Source organism: Perca fluviatilis, chromosome 15, assembly GCF_010015445.1.
Source record: "Perca fluviatilis chromosome 15, GENO_Pfluv_1.0, whole genome shotgun sequence".
NCBI lineage: Eukaryota > Metazoa > Chordata > Actinopteri > Perciformes > Percidae > Perca > Perca fluviatilis.
Window position 1 is genome coordinate 1,423,899 of NC_053126.1, and position 21,883 is coordinate 1,445,781.

Here is a 21,883-nt window from a genome sequence, read left to right on the forward strand (position 1 = left end):
TTTCGTTGAAACTTGACGCCAGGGTTCTTGACCATGCGTCATATATTTGACGAGTAGGGAGTGAGACTGTGTTGATAAAACAGGATGTCCTCTCTACAGGAGGATTCTTTTCCTTGGCATGTTTCATGTTTTTACCAAATGATGTACAGGGCCCTATTTCAGGAAGGAGGTTTAACAAACTCTGAGTCTAACTATGATCTCTGAGTTGATTTACCCTGAGATGGGAAACTCTGAGTTTTCGGTTTCAGAACAGCTGATATGAGTTGGTTCAATCAACTCAGAGTAAGTTCACCACCACAATAAAAAGGCAGCATGAATGGAGCCATGATTCTACGATTCACCAAGGCAACAACCACAAACAAATGGGTCAGCGGAAATATTCATGTGCACAAACAGCAAGTTAAAAGAAACACCACAGCGGCTGCTGCAAAACAGAGAGAATTTGCGTGGGAGAAAATTGCTGCTAGAGTAAATGCGTATATTCCAATAGAGTGTATATCATATTTAATCATAAGTATAGCCTAATATTACTGGTGAAATGTTATTGAACCTATAATCTATTTCATTTATGTGCAACACTGCAGACGAAAAAGTACTACGCCTGTACCCAGCACCATCATTAACAAAATTATAATCAATAATCTTTTATTTCAATACATAATTCACCTGCAATACTGTGGAACTCCTTTTAAAAATATTTAAAACACATTTCAGAGCGAGTCACACTCTTCTGTTGGCGCTACAGTGGCTTAACTAAAATGATCAGCATCACCAATGTTGTAAAGACAAATGCCGTTTGCAAAAAAACGTAATGCGACACAAATAATCTGCTGGGATGTAAGAGCATAGATGGGTGACGTTAGTGATATGAGGACGGATAAGGTTATGTAGGCTACGTAACTTGTAGGATACTAGGAAGAAAAACGATACCCTCAAATAGGAAGTTATCTAAAAATTAAAATGTCTGGGTTAAATATCATCTCCCAACATATAACACCCTGCGAAGTAAAGCAGCTTCTTCATCAACGGGATTGTCAACAAAAGGAAATGCCATGTTTTGAGAAATAAAATGTTTTATAGTTTGATTTGATTTGATTTATTTAATTGTAAGAGAGTGCCTTACACATGATAAAAGGACATCAAATACAATCGAGGATAACGAACACAATAAAGTCCAAGACTTATTTCCATTGTGGTCCTCAACACAAATCAGGACAAGACAAGATACCCAATGACATAACATAAAAACATTTTTCTTAAATAAATAAAAATAGTTATTTGCCCTTTAATCTATTCCGCAACCCTCTCTAGTAACCAGACCTTGATGCTCTTTTTAAAAGAGTTCAGGCTGGAAATGACTTTAATATGACCATCTAACTTGTTCCACTGAACTGCCCCCATATAGGCAAAGGTTCCTTTCCCTAACACTGTCTTACATTTATAAGGACACAGGTCATATGCTGCCACGAGTATTAATATTGTGTGTGTCTGTTACCTTAGTTATAAGACACGACAAAAAAATTGGGACACTACCAAACAATATTTTCTGAATCATGGTCAGTAACACGAGACTCCACATGGAGCCAGTTGAGCTCAACAAATTGTGACCTACCTATGTGAGACCTATGTCCCAAATTCAGAATTACTCTTATTCATTTATTCTGTGCTGTTTGCAGCCTCCCTTTGAGTCTATTTGTTAGGCCTTCAAACCAGGAGGTACATCCAAATTCAAAGTGATTTAAAATTAAGGCATTAGCTAAGATGATCATTGTTGACTGTTCTAAAAATTTAGAATTTCTGGCTAAAAACTTTGTGAGCCCCGTGACTTTACTCAAAACCTTAATGGCCATATTCCTGCCATCCAAGTTGTTTTCTAGGATTGCACTGACCACAACATTATTCAAAATGACCCTAAATTCCGAGCATCTGTTCAATCTGTATTTTGAACCGAACAAGATGGCCTCTGTCTTACGATAATGTAGTGACAGCATATTGTCAATCAGCAAGTTGTTTACAGAAGATAGCTCTGAGCTCAGGGTACTCTCTAGTGTGGATTGTTGTTTAAGAGACATTAAAAGTGCCGAGTCATCAGCGTACAAAAATAATTCACATGAACAGGAGTCTGCCATATCATTAATGTATGTTAAAAATAAGGACGGCCCGAGGATACTTCCTTGTGGAATGTCACATTCAACTACACTAGGGTCAGACAGTACTCCCCCTAAAACCACCAATTGTTCCCTCTCTGATAGGTAAGACCTAAACTACCTACAGGTGGAGCTGTCTGCCCCCAAGGCCTCCAGTTTGGCAATCAGTCTGTCATGATTGACCATATCAAATGCTTTTTGAAGATCCAATAACACCATTCCGCAGAGATTTCCATTATCTACTTCCCTGCGTATGGTGTCGGTTAAATACAATAGGCATGATTCAGTGGAACGTGACTTCCTAAATCCGGATTGGAATTTGAACATGAAGTTGTTTTTATTCATGTATTCATTAAATTGCTCATTAACCAACTTTTCAAACATTTTTAAGACTGTGCACAAAATAGACACTGCTCTGTAGTTACAAGGATCATGGCTTTTTCCCTTTTTAAAAAGGGGAACTACCTTGGCCCTCTTGAGGTCATTTGGAAAAACACCCGATTCAACAGACAGGATAAAAATATGGGAGATGCAAGGGGCTATTTGGGCAGCAGCATCTTGTAAAAACTGAGGGTATATTCCATCTAGCCCAGGGCCCTTAGAGCAGTCTAGCTGTAAGAGCTTTTTTTCCATCTCCCCTACGTAAGGATAGTTATTAATTAGTATAATAAGTTTATTATAGAAAGATTTCACCCTATCCATGTTAAATAACCCAGAGGAAGGATGAAGATTTGAAACCAGCTTTTCTGCTATAGCAGTAAAATAAATATTAAAATGATTAGCAACCTCTTTCTTATTAAAATTAAGGGAGCCCTTCATTTTTAGTCCTGTGTTTCCTGGATTCTTGGCATTTGTCTTAGCGGCCCCCAATTCTTTTAAGGTCTTCCACAAGTTTTTTGGGTTATCCTTATTATTTAATATATCATTCTTATAGTGAGTTGATTTTGCATCTCTAATAAGATCCTGAGTATTATTTTTTGCTTGGTTATATAAAATAAAATCATCATGATTTTTTTGTTCTATGAAAAGTTTTAAGTGCTTTTTCCCTGGTTTTAATAGCATCATGTATAACTTTGTCAAACCATGCACTAGAACGCTGTTTAACTCTAATCTGTCTGAGAGGGGTCACCTTATTGATGATTTAAAAAGAAATCGTCTTTAAACTGTGACCATGCTATGTTAACACATGAACAATTTACCACAGGGGAGCAATCCACATCATCAACCAGCATCTTGAAAGTTTCCTGGGAGTAATGTTTAAATGATCTGGATAGTACAGTCTTGTGAGAGCAAAAGTTCTTTTTACCAGATGTTCTTGTGCAAAAAATTATATTATGATCACTTATGCCATAAGTAATAGTACCACTTTGAGATATTTTAGATTTGTCTGAAACTAAAATCAAATCAATAATACTCTCACAAGTCTTGCTTATCCTCGTGGACTTTTTTTTACCAACTTTTCAAGACCAAAAGAGTGACACAGGTCCTCCAGCATTTTGCCGGAAGGATGAGCACAGCCCGACACATTTGTGTTCATATCCCCCATTAATATCAGCTCTGAGCTGTCTTTGTCTGATAAGTTCAAGAGAACCTGTTCTAACTTATCATAGAAGGCGGGATGGCCTGGCGGTCTGTAGCAAGCCCCCAATAAAATAGGATTTGTTTTTGGTAAACATATGTCCAACCAAACAATCTCTAAATCACTAGCAATGTCATCTCTACAGTTAAAGGCCACATCAGAGCGCACATATACACAAACCCCACCCCCTTTTCTATTTCGGTCCTTCCTAACTATACAGTAATTATTAATGGCAATTTCCTCATCACTGATAGTTTAATCTAACCAACTTTCCGTTAAACAGATAACCCCGACCTCTGATTTTTTCACCAGTTGTCTAATTTCCTCAATTTTTGGTGGCAGACTTCTAACATTAAGATGTAGGAAATGTAAACCTTTCTTACTAAAAGTTGATTTAAAGTCTGATTTAAAGTCCATGGCCTTATCCTCCGTCATCTGACCAACCGATGTCTCGCTGTTAAAGGCTGCTGTCATGTGCATGTAGACATGGTCGTCAAGATTCCGGGGAATATTCCCACTTTCATTGAGGTGATGGGCACCGGAGATAGGAGACAGAAAAACTGTGACGCTGTGGGACCCTGAACCGCAAGCCACTGGACTGCCAGGAGCCGTCATCATGTCCCCTCTGACGGCAGGGATGTCGCCGTGTCTCCGGCATGACCCCTCATCCGATGCATCATCGAACAAACAACGAGGCCGCAAACTCACAACTCCGCCTTGGATCAACCAGCTGGGAGGCTAAGTTTGCCAGTCCACTGGTAGTCCCACTGGCAGGTGAAGCCAGCTGAAGATGTTGTGCTACGTAGCTAACAACAGGATCCATGCCAGTGGACAGCCGAGGATGTGGGCACGGATTCAGCTCTATATCCCCAGCCAAAAGCATCATAACCGCCATTTGGGCGAAACCCTTGTTAGCTTGTTAGTCTGCCTAACATGGTTAATAAACCAACATAATTTTTTTTAATTCATGCCGGTAACAAACTGGTCTAAAATGCGCCTGATCCAGACTGAATGAATGAATGAATGAGGAAATGAAAGCGCGTTGTGTCAAAGGGAGGAGACTGAGAGAAACTCAAGGTTTCTTGAAGAAAACCTGCTCCCGACCAAGTTAGGTTCACAGGCTCAGTTACCATAGTAATTGACTCTGAGGTGAAGTTACCATAGTAACTGACTCTGAGGTGAAGTTACCTCTCTTTCTGAAACGGAAAACCCAGTTTCCCCTCATCACCGGGTTAACAAACTCAGAGTTTTCACTAAACCTTCTTTCTGAAATAGGGCCCAGATTCTTAGGCATTCCGTTATCAAATGAGTTGAAAACTAGAGCACATAGCTGCCGTAAATGGGGACCCCTGCAGGGTTTGGCTCCACCCCGGCATAAAGTCCATAAGTACGTTCATCATCTTAACTGCAATTCACAGTCCGTGCAAAACATTAATATTTGTGATCATAAACAATTAAAAATGTAATGAGTTTCTTCAAGTCAAAATATTATCTTTATATTTAATCATTTTCAGTTTAAATGATTTCGACGAAACGTAGAAATGTTTCACCTTCACAATAACGTCTTTAATTTAACTTCATTAAAAAACTACATCAAGTTTCCACAGCAGATTAAACAATTTCACATTTTAGCAGCAAAACATCCAAAACATCCAAATATTCTCTTACTCAGCTTCTCTAATGGGAAGATTTTATGCTTTTCTTAGATTGATGTGACCATAAAGTAATTATCTTTGAGTTTTCAATAAACTATTTGAATACATGTCTTTGGGCGATGGGAAATTATATATTTGTAAAATATTTTAAGAACATTTTATAGAAACAAATGATGTATTGATTAATCAAGAAAATAATGTGCAGGTTGATTGTTGATGAAAATAATCGTCAGTTGCAGCCCCAACGGAAAACATAACAAGACATCTTCCCGTAATACAGAAGTTATAACATTATATACACATTTAAAACCGAAACAAGATGTAGCAGAAGAAAGAAAAGGATGCGAAAGATTAGACTTTTTCTCTACTTCGTTATTTAAAGACAAAACAATTTATCAATTAAGAGAGAAAATAAACATCAGACAGCAAGTTTTTACATCAATGATTGATCCAGATCCATTGATCCGGACAGTTAGACGTTGCTATGAAAGCACAAAGAGAGAGAAGAGAATAGGGAAGAAGGACAGCAGCAGAGGAGCTGAGAGGGAAACCAGATGAGCGGTTCCAGATGTTATCCCATTGATCCAGGAGGTGTACTGGGACACTCGGGCGTAGACTCCTGGGAAGCCAGGCTGAGCACAGCCATCTCCAAAACTCACTATCCCGATCTGGACCCACGTAGAGCCGACTTTAGTCACCAACGGGCCGCCAGAGTCCCCCTGAATAGGTCAGACAGAACGCTTATTACACCAGCACACTGCAACTATACATTTACTTAAGTATTGTACATTTTGGAGGTACTTTACTCAAACATTTCAATGTTCTGCTACTTTCTACTTGTACTCCACTACATCTTAGATAAAATATTGTACTTTTTACTGCACTTACCGAAACACATTATTATGATTTATTGTATGATATTGTACGAAGACCTATGCACAACAATTTCTATGATATTATAAGAAAATACGGTGACCGCTGGCCGGTCACATGACCGATAAGTTCACCGTTCTTTACAGTTAGATTTAGCCGACAAAAGGTGACTGAGCCGGGTACAGAGCTCCGTTAAGTTTAGTGGCTGTTAAAGTCGAGTGTAGCTGACAAAAAAAGTGAGCATCATTCGGCAACGGCAGTTAAATTAAGACACCAAAAACGACCACCAATAAGATTGACTGGCGTGCATCAAATGTCTCCGTTTGTGTCCGTCCAGACTACAAAGCAAACAAACTAAAACAGGGGCAGCAGAGTTTCCAAATGTTAAACTTTTAGGAGCTTGGAAACTCCAGAGTAGTTTGTTCAGATGTGAAGCGTAAACGTAGCTAAAGATATTGGTTTTCAAACCAAAACGTAGTAATGTAGATGTAGACTAAAATGAAACCAAAAAAGTAAAAAAAAAAAAAAAAAGCTAAAATAAATTAAAAAACCATAATAGCCTTGTCTTGCATTTGCACTCCTTCCTTATCTATTCCCACCCCCACATATCCCGTACAGTTACATTTAGCACCACTAGATGGCAATCCTTTCAGAGTTGAGTTTAGCCGACAAAGAGTGAGTCATGCGGTGACGATAGTTAAGTTTAGGCACCAAAATGACTAATTAAGGTTAGAAAAAAAGATCAGGGTTTGGATTTAATCACTCCGGGGGAACAAACACCTGTTTTCCTGGGAAGAGAACTCAAATGCTTGAAAGCGCTGTTTTTTGACCCACTTGACCTAAGTCCTGATTTATGGTTCTGCTTCTTGACTATAAAAAAAAAAAATCTGAATCTGTGAAGTCACTTAAAGCTATAGTGCTAGTTTCTGTCTCCCCCAGCGGCTGTGGTGGCCTAAAGGTTAGAGAAGAGAGCTTGAGACCGGGAGGTTCAATGGTTCAATCCCCAGACCGACAGGATAAAATCTGGGTGGGGAAAGTGAAAGAGCAGCGCTTGTCCCTCCCTCATTACCACCACTGAGGTGCCCTTGAGCAAGGCCCTTAACCCGAACCGCTCCAGTGGAGCTGCTCAGTGGCCCAGCAGATCAGACTATGGTTGTACTGGGCAGCTTCCAGTATGAATGTGATCAAGTCAGACTGTGGTAGTACTGGGCAGCTTTCATGTATGAATGTGATCAGATCAGACTGTGGTGAGACTGGGCAGCTTCCAGGTGTGAATGTGATCAGATCAGTCTGTGGTTGTACTGGCCAGGTATGCATGTGATCAGATCAGACTGTGGTTGTACTGGCCAGGTATGAATGTGTAATTGTGTGAATGTGATCAGGGGGTTCTTGCAAAAGAGAGGCTTCCTCTTGGTAAACTTCCCAGAATGAATGAAAAGGTAAAAAAAAAGAGGAATTCTAAGTAATGACAACAAAACTGTCGGCGCGTCCACATAATACAAACCCTCCATGAATGCTAGTAGCCAAGGAGGACACGGAGGATTAAAAAAACATGATGGACTCTTCAGAAGAGGTCATTATATTCACTTGAGTTTCTGGGCACAAAACTTGCCGGACGTGACAATCTTCTGAACATAGTCATACTGAGACATCCAGAGAGAGTTGTATGGAGCTGATAGTCTTAATCAGCTTTGTAGCAACTCATTTGGTAATGGCTTGAATGTAACGGACATTTATTAATATCAAAAAGTTACACACTAAAGCTTTAAGCTGTCAGATAAATGTATTGCAGTAAAAAGTCATGACACCATGATGCACCATGACATCCAGGAACAGCTCTTTTGAGCCGTGCCATTTTAAAATGTGTTTGTCATCAGGTGTTGGAGCAGAGTTCTGCAGACAGACTCACCTGGCAGGAGTCCTTCCCTCCCGCCGTCAGACCAGCACAGATCATGTTGCTTGTGATTATTCCATAAGCAGCGTTACACTGCGTGTTGGACACAAGGGGAACGCTGACCTCCTGCAGATTCTGAGGGAATGGAAGAGGAGCTGAAATAGAAGAAAAGAGATATTAATGTTGAGTTGTGTCACAGCCCGATTTATCATAAAAAAACAAACCAGTGAGCCACAGTGTTGCATCGGCTGACATGTTCCTTCATCACCATGAACACAGCAATGCATTCTCATGAATGGGTTTTTGTTATAGTACGAAAACTTGCGCATAACAACTTTAGCGGTCTTTACAGCTAAATGTAGCCACCAAAATGTAGTGGAGTAGAACTATAAAGAAGCACAATATGGAAATACTTATGTAAAGTACTTGAACAACTGTAGTTACATTCCACCACTGCATCTTTTACTTTTGGTGTTTTAAGCCCCCAATGTTGCCTTCCAGGCAGCGCTGCCTGCATATCCTAATCATTCAGCTAGCTAGCTAGCTAGCAAGCCATGCGGCAGAGCCGCGAGCACTAAGGTAGATGTCCATTGACAAGCGCCATTTCCCCGTGTCCCATTCATTGTCTATGCTAGCAGCCAGGCAATGCATTCTGGGATCGTCGCAGGGACGTTGGAGAATCAGCAGTGTCCAGTTCGACTCACCACCTCTGGAAAACTCCTGAAAATCTTTTAAATTGACTGTTGTTGAGGAAAAATGAAGACCGATTATTTAGCACTTACTCATTTCAGTAAACTATTTTTGTAAAATAAGGTTTCTAAATGAGCGGCCATGTTGGCTCTGTTTTAAAAATCCGGAAGCAGACAGCCCACGACTGAGGAGTTTGTCCAATCAGATGCAGTCATGGCGGCTGTATTTTTCCTGTAGTGAGCTTGTGATTATTTAGCTAAAGATGTCTATTTCTTTCTATCTACCTTGCTGACACAACCACTAAGCTTTATGCAAATTATTGGCAATGATGTCGCAAATATGCAAGAGGGCGTATGACGTCATCTAGCTACTTTAAGCGACTTTTTAAGCTAGTGCTAGTTACTTTAATTGGCAAAGAATTGGCAACACTGGGTGCAGAGAACAACAAGAGTCCAATGCTGGGGAGAAGCTGAGTACTTTTTCAACCTCTGCATGTTTTCTTCAACAAACAATCTACAAACTGAATGAATCCATACGAGCATTCACTATTAGTAATACATAAAAAAATAAACTCACTGCCGCTACTTGAGATGGTTCCCCATCCGGTGACCCAGCAGACTGTCCTGTCCGGGTAGGTGCTGCCATCCGGCGCCAGACACACTGGACTGATGAAGTTGGTGAAGTTAACAGGAGAGGACAGAAGCAGCAAGGAGACGTCATTGTCGTGTGTGTCAGGGTTATAGTTTGGATTTATGATGATCTGAGACAGTGAACGGGACACCTCATTAAGATTTACGGATTGTTGGGTTTGACGTCCGAGATAAACAGTTAAATCTGATGTGCTGGTGCTGAGAAACAGAACAGAAACAGGACAACGTGATTAATACAGAGGTGGAGGAAACATAAATATATCTATAGATCTCGATAGATATTCCTAATGGTAAAATATTGTAAAACACCTTTTATGAGTCTTTATAGAGCTCAGTGTGGTTCGGTAGAGTAAGAATCATGTTCATTTTCTCCATAAGGATTTTGATTATCAGCCATAATGTCTAAACCATCCCATAATGTCTAAACCATCCCATAATGTCTAAACCATCCCATAATGTCTAAACCATCCGAGGTAGACTGACTATGAGAGAGATTGTGAGATTGTGAAATGAAAGTCTTCTGCTCCTTTAAAAGCTATAAGTCCTTATGATATCAACCTGGTTTTAAGAAAAACATGTTTTATTTGCTATGTCATGGTGATGTACTACACTACCCACAATCCTTCCAGTCTTACTGTTACCATGGAAATGTTAACGGCACATGCGAACAGCTACAGCGAGCTGCTACAATTGAAGTCTACGATAGTTTCTGTTCACAGTACCATTATAAAAGCGTGCGGCCAATGTTGAGCTGTATGATCAGAACAGGTCAGATGTCTGTCCCAAAATGGCGGCTGCAGCAGAGACGCGTCCAAAGCACATTTCACACCCCCTCCAACTTGTTTATATCTAAAAAGGTGTGACATCATTCCCAGCGCCGGCTTCCGAGTTCGAGGTAAATGGAACGCACTATAAGGTGATCCACTACAAGTAAAAGTCTTGCATTTAAAACCTGTGTGTATAATGCAGTAAAATGTTCCCTGTCAGGGTTTACAATAAAGTTCCTCCACTTAGTACTTAAGTAAAAGTACTTAGTTCCATTCTGGTCATGTATCAGGATCAGAGCTCACCTGGAGAAGCAGTGAGCAGCACACAGGACCCACTGGCTGTTGATCAGGGAGCCTCCGCAGAAATGTCCATTGCGGTTGTGTAGACTGACCTGCCAGGGCCATGACCCTGGTGGAGCATTTACGCCTCCTACGATCCTGGTGTTGAGCGGTGCAATGCCACAAACTGCAGGGAAAAAGTCAGAAACTCTGTTATCAGTGTGCAGGAGGCCCATAATGATGTCTTAATCAGAGGTTTTAGAGAATAGCTTGAATGAGGTGGCAACAAATCATGTCAAAAGTTAGACATTTGGCGAAAAATTTTCCCACACTTTCTTGCTGTGACTGAGCTGTTCAGATGGATATCAATGTTAAAAGGATAGTTTGGATGTTTTAAAGTTAGGTCACGTCCACACGTACCAAAACAATCTTTTTTTTACCCGTTTTCCCTGGATTTGTTTCAAGAATCGTTGCGTCCAAACGAATCCATATATAAAAAATGACTCAATGTGCTACTTCATACTCCAGGCCCACTGTTTCTGCTACAGAAATTCACCCAAAAACGGAGAAGAAAGGAAGTGGCGCGCTGTATACAGAGAGGAAGAGGAAGTGGAGCGCTGTATACAAAACAAACAAGTAGAACAGGAGACCATAACACAAGACAAAGACGACGAAAATGGCTAGTTCAAGGAAACCAGAATCCTTTGTGTGGACCGATAGTGAAGTCGAACTGAAGGAAAATGAGTATGGCCTCCTCATTGTCCACAATCAGCTTTTCCAGAGTAGGGATCTTGCCAGTCTTAAAGTAGGAGTTGAGCTTTGAATTAGCAAAAACTCACGCATCATGTACACTGCCAGGCCACTTTATCACAATGTCCATGAATTTAAACTTGTAGTCACAGACTAGAATATTTTGCCCTAGTAACTCTGATAGCGTCAATATCTTCTCCAGCAGAAACACAAGCATGTAGTCCGCCATTGTTGTTATGAGGAGGGGGGAGTTCGGAGGCTATGAGGTCGAGGGGTGTGGTGATGACATCATCGATGCGATTTCACCGTCCAAACGAAGCCAACGAGAGCCGTTTTCGAATTTTTTCACCCTGGGACCTGGTTTCAAAAAAGTGCGTTTTCAGGCAGTGCGTTTACAGGATTTGTTTGGATGGTTGGCCCAAACGATGCAAAACATGTGCTTTTGCACAAAAAAACGTTTCCGTGTGGATGGCCCCTTAGTGTTGTAGGAGCGGCCTTTACGACGGGGAACTGAGGCTGTTATCTCTGCTCTCTTCAAAGCCACCAGACTCCTTTGACATAAACAGTGATTTTACCTCACCGTACATAGGGAGTTGCTGCTCTACTGCTGCCTCCATCTGGCATCTACTGACTGATAAGTACCTCATACAACCAATTCATACACTTCACAAAATCCATCCTTCAAAAAATGCGCCAAGAGACAGAAAGGGATTAGCTTGGATTAGCTTAGCATAAAAGACTAGAGGCAGGGGGAAACTCTGTTCATTGTTGAAAATGTAACTGCCAAACATTGTTTGATTTAATCCGTACACCAATAAGAATGTAAAAATTAGCAGGAGTGTGGCTGAAAGATGCTGTAGACTATCAGATTATTATTTTATTATACTGTATATTATGACTCTTCAAACCTGGACTGGATTCATGTTGAGAGTTGCTCTTTTGAAACCTATTTGAAACCTTTACCATTGTGTGTGTTGTGTGTAATCTCTGCAAAAGAGAAATGAAAACATGACTCACCATTTGACGTGTTCTGTGCGTTGCTTCCTGTAGGATAGACAAAGAACAGAATGTTTGATTCATTGAGTACACATACCATACTCAGAAGCAATAGTCCAACATTTCCAAGAAGTTCTTTTAAGAAACCTAACCAACTGGTTGGGATTGTTCGTGATAAACCACAGTGTGCATAGTGTCCTCTTTTGTTGGGTGAAGCTGGTATTTGTGGTTTGAGGTCAAAGTCAAACAAGGTTACCAACTGAAGACAATAGACAGAAAAGACAAATAAAGCAACAATGTCATGAAGAAGTACTACGTATACTACCCACCAAGGGCGTAGGTTTTCTTTCAACTTTTATAAAATAAATAAAAGTTGGGCGTCAAATACTTTCTGGTGAATTTATTATGCAACAATTTACGGTTGAAATGTCTGTAGAGAGTAGTATGTAAAGATTAGTATGTAGAGAGACAACAGTAGAGAGTAGTATGTAGAGAGACAGCAGTAGAGAGTAGTATGTAGAGACAACAGTAGAGAGTATATAAGAGACAACTATAGAGATCACAGCAGAGATCAGGGAGAATAGAGAACACAGTAGAGAAGACAGCACAGCATGTAGAGAGACAAGCAGTAGAGACAACATGTAGAGAACAGCATAGCATGTAGAGAGACAGCAGAGACAGTAGAGTAGAGAGAAAAGAGAGGCATGTAGAGACAGAACAGAAGAGACAGAGACACAGTAGATGTAGAGAGCAAAAAGAGAACAGACAGCAGAACAGACAACAGTAGAGACAAGACAACAAAGAGACAACAGAAGAGAAAAGAAGAGAAGGAGAGAACAGAGACAGCAGAGAGAGGCAGAGAGACAACAGAGAGAAACAGAGAGACAGTATGAGAGAGACAGCAGAGACAACAGAGACAGGTATGAGACAGCAGTAGAGAGCACAGAGACAGCAGTAGAGACAGCAGTGAGAAGCACAGGAAGACAACAGTGAGAAGTGAAAAGAGAAGATAGTAGGAGACAGCATGAAGACAGTGCATGAGACAACAGTATGAGACAGCAGTAAGAGACAAGGAGACAGACAAGGAAAGGAAGAAAATAGTAGAATATGAAAAGACAAAGGGATGGAGAGACAACAGAGATAAATGAGAGAGAGAAAGTAGGAAATAATAAAATAGAAAGAAGGAAGTGGAGAACAGAAGGAAGAAGAAGGAAAGAAGAGAGGAGGAAAGAAGGACAGACAGTAGAAGGAAAAGAAAATGGACAAGAAAGGAGTATGTAGGAAAAGAACAGGAAAGTAAAATGGTAGTGGAGGAAGGAAGGAATGACAGAGGAAGGTATATAAGGAAAGAGTGGAGAGGAAATAAAGGAGAGTGAAGGAGATGGAGTAGAATAAAAAATAGTGGAAGGAATGGAAGTAAGAAAGAAGGGACAGGAATAGGAAAGAAAGAAGGAAGGAAAGGAGAAAGGAGGATGGAGATGAGACAAAAAGAATGAACAGAGGGACAACAGAGACAGGAAAAAAGGAGGGAAAGATAGTAGTGGAATGAGGAATGAATGGAATGGTGGAAACATAAATACAATAAAAAGTGGATAACCAAGTGGAGAGGAGGAATGGAAAAGAAAAGAAATGAATGAAAGCAGTATAAAGACAAAAGTAAATATAACAAAGGAAGCAATAAATAAAGAAGATGGAACGAAATGACAAACCCTGAGAAATAAACACAGCTTAACGGAACCACAACTGATTCTTTCCATAACCGTGGGACTTTCCTTTGTGATAGCGAAAGTTGGAAAATAAATGTAAAAATACTGCTCAAGAAAAGAGCACAATTTTTAAGCAATCGGCCACTGATGTGGTCAGGCCCCTGGCTCTTCCTTATGCTCGTCTGCTCAAGAGTCTTCCAGACGTCAGTCTCATCAATCAAAATTTGACTTCCCTCAGACCCAGTTCTAAATTCAGCCAAATCATCATTAAAATCATGGGAGTCAAATCTTGAATAAAACTGATTCAATTCATCCACCAAGACAGGGTCAGGTTTGTCAGATGTGACCACCCCTTTTTTCTTATCACTCATTCCCACCATAGCCTTAATCCCCCTCCAAGCACAGTAGGCATTTCCATTTTTCAGCTGATCTTCCACCTTGTCCTTAAACTAGATTTTGGCCAATTTTATTTCCTTCTTCACCATCGTTTGAATCTCTTTTTTTTGGTGCATGTCATTCTGTTGGAAAACAATTTTTTTCTTATTAAGAATGTGCTTAAAGTGATGGTTCGGAGTAATTCACCCTAGGGTCCTTTGCACCATGACCTCGAGCCAAACACCCCCCCAGAAGCTTTTTTCACCTGGGTCTAACATTGGGCGAGTTAGCGTAGAGTAGCGTTAGCCGCTGAATAGCTTAGCGCGGGGCTAATGGACCCACGTTTCTTAAATGACCCCACTAATAATGCCCGAAATGATACCAAAGGTCTACACTAGTATATATAGGTTATGCACTCATAAAACAATGGATTGGAAAGTTTGTAAGTACACCAGAAGTTTATGTAAATAACACTTGCCTGCTGGCTTCTGCTCTCTGCTGTTGTTGTTGCTGCTGTGAGACGAGTGCTTAGGGACATCTACAAATGACAACAACCGAAAAGAGATGCAACAAAAATATTTTTTATTTAACTTATTTTTAAAAAAAAAAAAAAAAAAAAAAAAAAAAAAATTTCCTTCCCTTCCCTTAAAAAAAAAAAAAAAAAAAAAAAAAAAAAAAAAAACAAAAAATAATAACTCCTCTTCTTTTATTTTATTTTTTTTTTTTTTTCCCGAGGGTTACGCTAAATTACTCCGAACCATCACTAAGTGATCCACTCACCCAAGGTTTATTATTGGGGTATAATGTGATCATCTTTTTGGGAATAATCATTTGCTCACAAAATGTGATATAGCTTGACACAGTGAATGTTAGTTTGTCTATATCGGTGCATGTGTCCTTAAAACCATCCCAGTCGGTACTATGAAAGCAGCCATTCAATTCTTTGATGGCACCATCTGTCCATACAGAGACCTCTTTACGCTCAACTTTGCCTCTCTTAAGGGCTGATTGATAAACCGGGGCCAGAAAGATGGAGCTATGGTCAGAAGACCCCAGGGGTGACATTGCATAAGATTTGTAGGCATCTTTAATAGTACCGTAGCACAGACCTAAAATCTTGCCATGTCTGGAAGGACAGTTTACATATTGATAAAAATGCCCAAAGTATTTCTTAAGACTACACGTATTAAAATCACCAAGTATAAAATGTGGAGCATCAGGGGAAATGCTTTGTAAACGTTGAACAAGTTTGGTAATTTCAGCTGTAGCATCTGCTGAGTGTAATGAAAAGTTGGGGAATTTCTCGTGGCAAATAAAATGGACGCAGTGAGACAGATAAAAGTTCGACATGTGGGCTGCAGATAGATTCCCTCACTACAATAGTCTTGCACCAGCGTGAGTTGACGTATAGACACACGCCCCCTCCTTGTGTTTTTCCAGTCAGCTGTGTGTCTCTATCTAACCGCATGGGCTGACCAAAGCCATCGATTTCAAGATCCTGGCCCGAGTCGTATTCTTTTAACCTCAGTCAACCCTAGAGTCTCAGTCAAAGCTATAACACAGGCATTCTTATACTCCGGTATGAATTTAACGTTTGCCTGCAGTTCATCCACTTTATTCCGTAATGATTGCACATTTCCAAGGATGACAGAGGGAAGTGGCAGGCGGCGCAATCCAGCTCTGCGTAGCCTCCGTCTCACTCCTCCCCTCCGGCCACGCTTCCTCATCCGACCCGCTGCTGTCTCCCGCAATCCAACGGCAGGCCCACGCCGCCTTCCGCATGCTCCACTGCCTGGGCCACGGATTGTCACCACCAGCATTGTTTGTCGATCGAGACAAGCAGACCCGCACCTGCGAATTTCTGGTGGAATTTCATCGCGAAGGGTCCACGGGGCGGAATTGTTACATTGGATAAGAAAGTCCCGACTGAACTGCAGTTTGTGAGGCGAGTTGGTTTGTTGGTTCACAACAATCCCAAGAGTAAACATGCTCATAAGCACCGTGTTGAACAGATCCATATTAATTCCAAGATATTGGGTTACTCTTAACTATTACTCTTGAATTCCTGTAGCTAGTTCAAACATGAAAAACGAGATACGAAGGACACTAGACAAATACAAACACACGCGGCTATTGCTGTATGTCGCCACTGGGACAGACCCAGGCTCTTGGTAGGTGGTGTCTGACGGTGCCAGTTGGGGGGGTGATGAACAGTGGCAACAATAGACCTTTTTCACGGCAGACATGTTGACATGTCATAGTAGGAACAGCACAGGTGTATTCATAACCATTACTGATGGCTGCATTCCACTTAGGAGAGGCCCTGCTATTAAACCATTAATGATGGCTGCATTCCACTTAGGAGAGACCCTGGTATTAAACCATTAATGATGGCTGCATTCCACTTAGGAGAGGTCCTGGTATTAAACCATTACTGATGGCTGCATTCCACTTAGGAGAGGTCCTGGTATTAAACCATTACTGATGGCTGCATTCCACTTAGGAGAGACCCTGGTATTAAACCATTACTGATGGCTGCATTCCACTTAGAAGAGACCCTGGTATTAAACCATTAATGATGGCTGCATTCCACTTAGGAGAGGTCCTGGTATTGGGCATGCTGACTCACTGAAATATCTTACTGGGACACCTGATGGAACTGAGCCATCGTTAAGGTTATCAATTTCAGCTGTGCTTTTCCTGCTATGACAAGTCAACATGTCTGCTGTGAAAAAGGTCTATAGTCACAATAAAGATAATGGATCAGTGACTAGAAATAGTAGTTGTAGTAGTTCATGGCGTAGCAGGGTACTGCTTGGTAAAGTCGTTTTGTTGTACAAAAACTGCATTAACTAAACAAAATGGATTCATTTATTAATCAAATGACCCTGAAACGCTCCAATCAGATCAGTGAGTCAGCTTGAAACGCTCCAATCAGATCAGTGAGTCAGCCTGAACTGTCAACACCGAGAGTCAAACTGGCTCGTCTGGTTTCACACGTTGACTGAGACAGTATTTGTTTAAAGGGCTCGACATTAACTTTTTGAGGCAGTTGTCCTTTGGACAAGTACATTTACGTTTCACTTGTCCATGCACAAAAGTCACTTGTCCGGGTTTTGCTAATGCAGAATTCGAACAAACCGTTTAAAGCATCGAAACTCTATCAACATTAATAAAATTCAGTTAAAACAGTAGAAACAAACGTGTCCCAACAATAGATTTCCCCTTCAAGAAGAAAAAAGTATCTCCAGACTCCATAATACAAAGTAATACGTTGCACGTCGGTGTGCAGAAGTTAATATATTGAGATTCTAAGTCAATATTTTAAAGTTCGTCATTGCTTTCAGATTCCTAGTCAATATTCTGAGTTACTAAGTCAATATTCTGACCAGAGGTAGGGGTGACTTGAACTTATACTATATCTAAAAATCATTTTGTAGACATAACAATGGATTTTGTCACCAAATGGTGTTAACTTTGTTTTTTCAGCAGAGGCCGATTCACCAAGGGATCCTTTAAAAAGGTGTAGCTACTTTACAGTTGATTATTAGCTGATTTTTAATCTGGTGAGTTGCAGAGCTGAGGTTTTACAATAACTGACGAACAAACGAGCAGTGGAGTAGTAACGTTCGAGGCAGAGAGCCAGCCGCTAAATGAGTCAGATTAACTTCATGCTTCATCCACACAAAGCACACTGCTATCTCCACGAGTGACCGGTTTATTCGTCTCGTTTTCTGTCAACGATGTGGCGACGGGGTAACGTTAAGGCGGAGTTAGCAAGCTAACGTTAGCTAACTTACACTGGCTGGCTCGCCATGCTTTCATGCTGCATAGCTTACAGAGAATGAGCTGAACAGCGGGCTGGGTCTAACGTTAGATTGACCCAGCACGCTGTGTGGAGAAAAATTTATTTGTTTCAAATCGGTAACAGACGTAATTGAGAGGCACATAACGTGAAGTAACATGGCATTTTATTTTGTTTGAGTTTTAACTTGTCCAGTGGGGCAAGTCAATTTCTCTTCCACTTGTCCTACAAAATATCCACTGTACCGGACAAGCCTTAATGTGGAGCCATGATTTAGTATCTATCAGATCAGCTGTTCTTCCATTTAGTATCTATCAGATCAGCTGTGGAAACAATGGGCCTCATTCACCAATATCTTCCTAAGTTTTCTCTTAAATATGTTCTTAAGAAGGTTCCTAAGAGAAGTCTACGCCGGATTCATGACGTGTTCTTAAACAGCAGAATTGTTCGCACCTGTGTTCTTAGGATTGATGAATCCCACGTCTTCGTAACTGAAAGCGCGTGCCAGTTGTTCCTAATTAGCATAAGAAAACTCCCCGCAAATTCCCATATAAGGACATGACACTTCCTGTGCACCTCCTGGGAGACAGGTTTTCGGAGATTGTTGGAGCCGCGGTGGAGGAAGTACTGAATCTCAGTACTTAAATAAAAGTACAAATAACCATAGACATATTTACTTTAGTAAAAGTAGAAGGTGTCCACTACCACAAACAAGGCCTGGCTTTTAAAAAAAGTTCCTATCCTAACCAGCATAAAACGGAAATGTGTTGTTAGAATTGGAATGCGGTTGGTTTTATTCATGGATGTATTTTATTTTCTTTAACCATGCAAGTAAGCAAATAGGGGAGATGTGAAGAGGTCCAGCCAAATAAATAAGATATGAATGCGTCTTACGCAGCCTGGCGGAGGAGTAAACGACGCTGTGGAGAGAAATAGATATAGGAACTTTGATTTAAAAACAGGAATAATAAAAACAAACGTTTTCATTTTCACTTTTACCGGGGGCTGTATTACCGAGGGTCAGCGGCGCTGCGCCCGGGCTCTGGAGCACCGGAGCCAGCTTGGATCGGCGGTGCCCCATATATACAGTATCTACACTGGTGAGACAAACGTGTGACGGTCAGGAAGACGTTTTGGCAGGGGGAAACTGATCAGAAAATGTAACGGAACATTGTAGAAATGTAGTGGAGTAGAAAGTATAGATAATTGCTGCAAAATGTAACAAAGTAAAAGTCAAAAGTAAGCTATGCACTATTGAGTCTACTTAAGTAAAGTACAGATACGTGAAAAATTTACTTAAGTACAGTTAGGACGAATTAGTATTTTGTTACATTCTACCACTGCATTTTGGCTCTATAAATAGCGATCAATCACCAAATAACGCAAGATTTAATCAGTTTAATTGCTGATGTAAATTGCAGTGTTAGTGTTTTTTTTGCATACTATATTTTTTTCAACAAATGATCAGAAATACATTACAGTACAATATTATCATTGTAAATGACTGTAGAATTAAATAAAATGCAGTAAGCAATCATTTGGAGCAAATTGTCATCACTCAAATGTGTGTAAGAGTGCTTTTCAGTGTTCGTAGATTTGTTCTTAGCTAAGAATAAATCCAACTTAAGAAAACAGTAGTGAATGCCAGAATCTTCGTAAAAAGTTCGTAAGAAGGGTTTAAGAACACATTTCTTCGTAAGAAAGGTTGGTGAATGAGGCCCATTGATCTGATAACTCTGATAACACGATGTGACACTGAGTCAAGTAAAGAAAATCTTGTTTCATTTTGGTAACATATTAGAGTCAAAGGCCTCTCTTTATCACTCCATAAATCAGAAAATTCTGTCAACAAAAAAACAAATATTCATTTCCTCCAAGTTTTTGTGAATGAAATGTTTAAATCAGGCTGTGAATGAAATCTTTAAAAACAGAAAAAGCTTCAGAAAACTTTTAATTGTAGCATCTTCTGTCTGTCTGTCTGTCTGTCTGTCTGTCTGTCTGTCTGTCTGTCTGTCTGTCACTAACCCTGTAATTACTGACATTAAGACAATGCGATGTAAATCTACTGGTAGATTGTACAGGTCCTGATCTAACTGGGCCTGTTATAGGAGCAGGTAGATTGTACAGGTCCTGATCTAACTGGGCCTGTTATAGGAGCAGGTAGATTGTACAGGTCCTGATCTAGTCAGTAACCTGAGAGAGAACATGTCAGATTAAGAATTTTTCACAAAATATCACAATAAAAAAATAGAGGGAGAGAGGGAGGGAGAGAGGGAGGGAGAGCGAGAGAGAGAGAAAGACAGTTTTCTTTCTTACATTTGACACTAGCAATTTTACTGTATATTGATATACTGTTGTTGCTTTCCTGTTTTTATTTTTTAAATGTATATATATATATAAATATTAGTTTACTCAGTGAATTGTATGTATGTATTTATTCTCACATTATTATCCTTGATGCTTTGGCAATATTGTTATTTCTGACATTTATGCCAATAAAGCATATTTAATTGAATTGAGAGAGAGAGAGAGAGAGAGACACAGTGAGACAGAGAGAGAGAGACAGAGAGTGAGAGAGAGGGGGGGAGAGAGAGACAGAGAGAGAGTGTAGAAAAGGTGGCAATGAACATAGACAGTTTTTGTTTAACTATATTAGCGTTTTCTTTTTCGTCAACGATACATGTTGATGACCGTCTCATTAGAGTTCATTTAACACACACACATACACACACACACAATTAGAGAGAGGATCTATTTCTGAAATTTTGTTTACATATGAGGCATTATCTGATTTTTGTAGTCTCGCCTTAAGTAAAGAAAAGTAATACTAGAGTGTAAAAATACTAAATACACAAGCAGCATCAAAATGTAGGCAACTTAAAGTAGTCTACCAAAAGTATTTAAAAAACAAATCTAAATTGAAAGATTGTGTTTTTGCCTGAGAAACACGGAATTAAAACATTCTGTTTAGGTTTTCTTCTCATTATAACTCCAGATTAATAACCGGACGGAGACACTGACCTGCAGTTAGAACCAGGAGCACGAGCAGCAGCTTCCCCTCCATGATGTGATGTGACTGTTCTGACTGTGGTCTGTAATCATTGCAGGAGTTTATCATGCAGGCTGGAGGGGGGGGGTGACTCTCAGAGACTCTTGTCAGGTGCGCTGCTGTCAGGCCCGGTTTCGACACCTCACATATCACACACGCCCGTCTTTACAATAATAGCCTGCAGACCGTCACAGCTTAATGCTGCTGAAGGGACTGAAACGTAAACTCCTAACCTGTAACAGCCTGAAGCGCCTCTGGGCTGACGTTAGCTCGTGGGACTAGAAATACCTGCCCTTCAGGACGGAGGTTTAACCCTCATGCCCTCCTTAAAAAAACTTACTCGACACCTTCGTGGCAAAAATGTCCACGCACACAAAAACTGCTATTAAATCATCATATATCAATATTTGTTTCTGCTTTTTTTTCATAAATCACTTAAACAACTTGTAACCTAATCAAAACTACCAAACATTCAATCATTTTCAGGATTGTAACCCTTTAAATGCCAGTTTATTTATTTGAAGTATTTCATTTTTTATTACAAAAAAACACAAAAAATGATTTTTTTTCCATATAATGAATAAAATGTAGATGGGGCTTTGGTATGAAGGTAAATATGGTGCAAAACGTGAGAGCTTGTAGAATACAATGTGAGAACTTGCAGAACA

The 21,883-nt window shown here is 40.2% G+C and overlaps 1 protein-coding gene across 1 annotated transcript; it reads right to left on the minus strand.

Moving 5' to 3' along the window:
- Positions 1–5,266: 5,266 nt before the first annotated feature.
- Positions 5,267–21,425, minus strand: LOC120575499 (tryptase-like). The gene is made up of 6 exons (XM_039826327.1): positions 21,188–21,425; positions 12,302–12,328; positions 10,559–10,721; positions 9,415–9,686; positions 8,164–8,303; positions 5,267–6,100 (listed from the first exon to the last, which is right to left on the minus strand). The coding sequence occupies exons 1-6, from the start codon at positions 21,282–21,284 to the stop codon at positions 5,864–5,866; spliced, it is 936 nt and encodes a 311-aa protein (XP_039682261.1). The 5' UTR covers positions 21,285–21,425; the 3' UTR covers positions 5,267–5,863.
- Positions 21,426–21,883: the final 458 nt, after the last annotated feature.

Bases quoted from the DNA above. Each gene is read 5' to 3' on its own strand.
- LOC120575499 (XM_039826327.1), bottom strand. From the start codon at position 21,284: ATGATAAACTCCTGCAATGATTACAGACCACAGTCAGAACAGTCACAT. The intron at 12,329-21,187 runs GTCAGTGTCTCC...TCTATCCTACAG, and splicing joins GCTCCTGGTTCTAACTGCAG to GAAGCAACGCACAGAACACG. The intron at 6,101-8,163 runs GTGAGTCTGTCT...TGACCTATTCAG, and splicing joins GAGGGAAGGACTCCTGCCAG to GGGGACTCTGGCGGCCCGTT.